The sequence below is a fragment of the Etheostoma cragini genome, chromosome 21, assembly GCF_013103735.1.
Source record: "Etheostoma cragini isolate CJK2018 chromosome 21, CSU_Ecrag_1.0, whole genome shotgun sequence".
Classification (NCBI taxonomy): Eukaryota; Metazoa; Chordata; class Actinopteri; order Perciformes; family Percidae; genus Etheostoma; species Etheostoma cragini.
Genome location: NC_048427.1, coordinates 1,056,582 through 1,059,465, shown reverse-complemented (window position 1 = coordinate 1,059,465; position 2,884 = coordinate 1,056,582). Strand labels below are relative to the sequence as shown.

At 39.7% G+C, this 2,884-nt stretch overlaps 1 protein-coding gene across 1 annotated transcript in view; it reads right to left on the bottom strand.

Moving 5' to 3' along the window:
- The window catches only part of tvp23b (trans-golgi network vesicle protein 23 homolog B (S. cerevisiae)), a 5,073-nt gene extending 2,552 nt beyond the window's left edge, over positions 1–2,521 (bottom strand). Inside the window, exons 1-3 of the mRNA XM_034861053.1 lie at positions 2,409–2,521; positions 1,866–1,942; positions 213–357 (exon numbers count right to left, since the gene is read on the bottom strand). Of these exons, the coding sequence (XP_034716944.1) occupies positions 213–357; positions 1,866–1,942; positions 2,409–2,420 (234 nt within the window). The 5' untranslated portion in view covers positions 2,421–2,521. The remainder of the gene's footprint in view (positions 1–212; positions 358–1,865; positions 1,943–2,408) is intronic.
- Between the last annotated feature and the right edge of the window lie 363 nt (positions 2,522–2,884).

The window sequence follows — 2,884 nt, the reverse complement described above, 5'->3', positions numbered from 1 at the left end:
CCCCCCCCCCCCCCCCCCAGGGAAGGGGTTACCCCCAAGTAACCAAGGAGGATAAAGAGGATTAAAAAACATGGACTCTTCACTCTTTAGGTCATTATCTTCACTCTAGTTTCCAAGTGAGAAAGTCACCGGACGCCGCAATCTTATTATGAATTCCTGTTGTTGACTAGAGAGAACGTATCGTGTAAAACAATAAATTAATAAAAACACACCTTTACTGTCCAGAAGTCACAGGAGAGCAGGAGGATGATCGTGACCATGCAGGCGATGAAACTGCTACTGAAGATCTCACAGAGCAGGTACACGATGATGGCGCTCACTCTGAAGAACAGGTGGAAGAAGGAAGCCACCGGATGCCTGGTGACAGAACACATTCAATGCAACGTTATCTAATACTGTCCTGCAGGGCTGATACTTATTAACTTTGTCTATTATACAACTGAGACGGTTGCAAATGCTTCAGTCAAAAAAAATTACATCTAATAAAGTAAAATAAACAAATTAAAGATGAAACACCAGATAAAATATGCAAGAACAAACAAAGTTAATGACAAATGCCATGACCAAATCAGAGAATTTTTACTTTCATTTAAAAGAAAAAACAGTCTCAAACCAATTTTTTTATTCTTAAAATAGTCAGATTCATTTAATAGCTGACAACTATTTGATTAATTGAGTCATTTTGCGGCTCAAGTGTGAATTGCATTCAATTCAATTCACTTCAGTCTTATGCAATAGTTTCTTTGTATGCATACAGTAGATTTGATTTTCTGTTTAATTAATTGTTAATTTCATATTAAGGTTTGTTTACGTCAGCTTTTAACGAGGCAAACTCCACATCGGTGTACTTATTGTGGCAATAAAACCTTTTCTAACATCATATGTATACATCCAATCAGGGCTGTAGTACTCAAGTCCGGTGTTGGACTCGAGTCCGGACTCGAGGTGGTTTTTCTGGTGATGGTATTTGGACTCCTCTCGTTCTCGGCCACTGGCCTTGCCAAATATGGCTTCTGGTCTCAACCGAGTCCAGGTGTCTTTATTATGTTTATGAAAAATATTGGAGGGAAGCTATATTGTCATTTAGTCGCTCAAAGGCTCAGTACTAGTAGTACGTAACAGTGGTTACATAGTGGATTGGTGTTTGTATCCGTTCTAACGCTGCTACTCTGAGGTCTCACTGTATGTCACTGCTTTCTTTAGATTACATGATGTCAAGGGATTTCAATGGCTATACTGACAAATCCTGGGTGTTGTGACACGGTTTTTGCTTTTAGATTAACAAATAACCCAAAATGATTGATACTGTCATGCGTAAGACTTTTTCTTCTGTCCTGGACTGGTCTTGTCTTGTCTCAGACTCCAACCTTTTTGGACTTGGTTTTGACTTGGACTTGACTAGTCCTGGTCTTGGACTCAACAAAGGTGGTGTAGACTACAGCCCTGCATACAATCTTTTTTTAAATGCACCGCATAGTAGTCAAATGTTTTGATTACCTTGTTCAGTTTTGTTGTCCTTGTTAATAATAATAAAGTTTACTAATCCTGCAAGGGGAAATAACTATGTTTTCTCTCTGTTATTACACACAGGCCTGAAATTCATACACACACACACACACACACACACACACACACAGTACCTATACGTGCACTAAATGGACAGATATCAGGGGGGGGGGCTGCCCTTGAAAAGGCACCTTGGCAACTGACACCTCTCCAGCTACAAGTCCACCAACATACTTTGGTCTGTATGGGGAGTTGAACCAGCGACCTTCCGGTTCCTAAAGTTAAATCCCTTTGAATATGTTCACCTCACGTGGCCGTTAAAGCGGATTTGACCGAGTTAAATCCACCTGTTAACTTACCTAATTTTGGTTTTCTTTGACCTTTTCCCTGAATCCTCCTCCGCGTCAAACAGAGACACGTCTTCATCATTGTTATCCTGAGGGATCAATAAAGGACAATAAAGCTCAACCCTCGGAACACCATGTAGACTAAAGCTTCATCTTTGTTTACATATTAGCTAGCTAGTCACCGTGCTATCGTTAGCTAGCTGTCAGCGACAGCAGTTTGCACGCGAGGTTACACGAGCCCAAAGTAAAACACTGGTTTGGGTGTTTATTACAAAAAACAACAACTTCACGGTTGTTTTGGGGTATGTTTTGGGGAAATGAGACGCTTAGTTAACGTTAGCTAGCTGTGTACGTGAGAGCTGTAAATAGCTGCTAAAGCTAGCGTGCTAGCTAACTAGTTAGCAACATCAACACGACCGACGTTCACTTTAGCTGGAAAATATTTAGTTTAGACGAGCTCATTTACTGTTCTTAGCTTTGTTAGATGACGCTTAGTTAGACAGTTGACATTTTCTACCCAGCAGATAAAAGATAAACACTAAAAGGTTCACTTACGTCTGTTAGCATGTTGGAAACGTAGAAGGCTCTTCCTGGTTACGTCAACGGAAGTTAGAAGGTCTGCGTTTCACTTCTTCTTCTCCTTCTTCCTGTGGGTTTTACGGCAGTTGGCATCCCATGCGTGGCATTACCGCCTCCTACTGGTAGTTACTTTTATTTATTTATATTTATTGAATTCAGAATACAAATATACAAACAAACAAGGCATTAAAACAAAAAACAAAAAAATTTCAAAAATTAAAACTTTTGCCGCTGGTCGAGCAAATAAACAGAACATAGAAGCGAAAACATAGAAAATCTACCTTCATAAGAAAAGAAATAAGACAAAAGAAACACATAAAAGGGGCTCTACTGCTAGTTACTAGTAACCTATTATTTCCTGTCCTAATTTTCTAAGTAGTCACGTGCTTTTTAAAAATGTAAATATGTAAAAAAATCCAGGACTAGGTGGAGGGACGTCCAGCTGGGAGGAG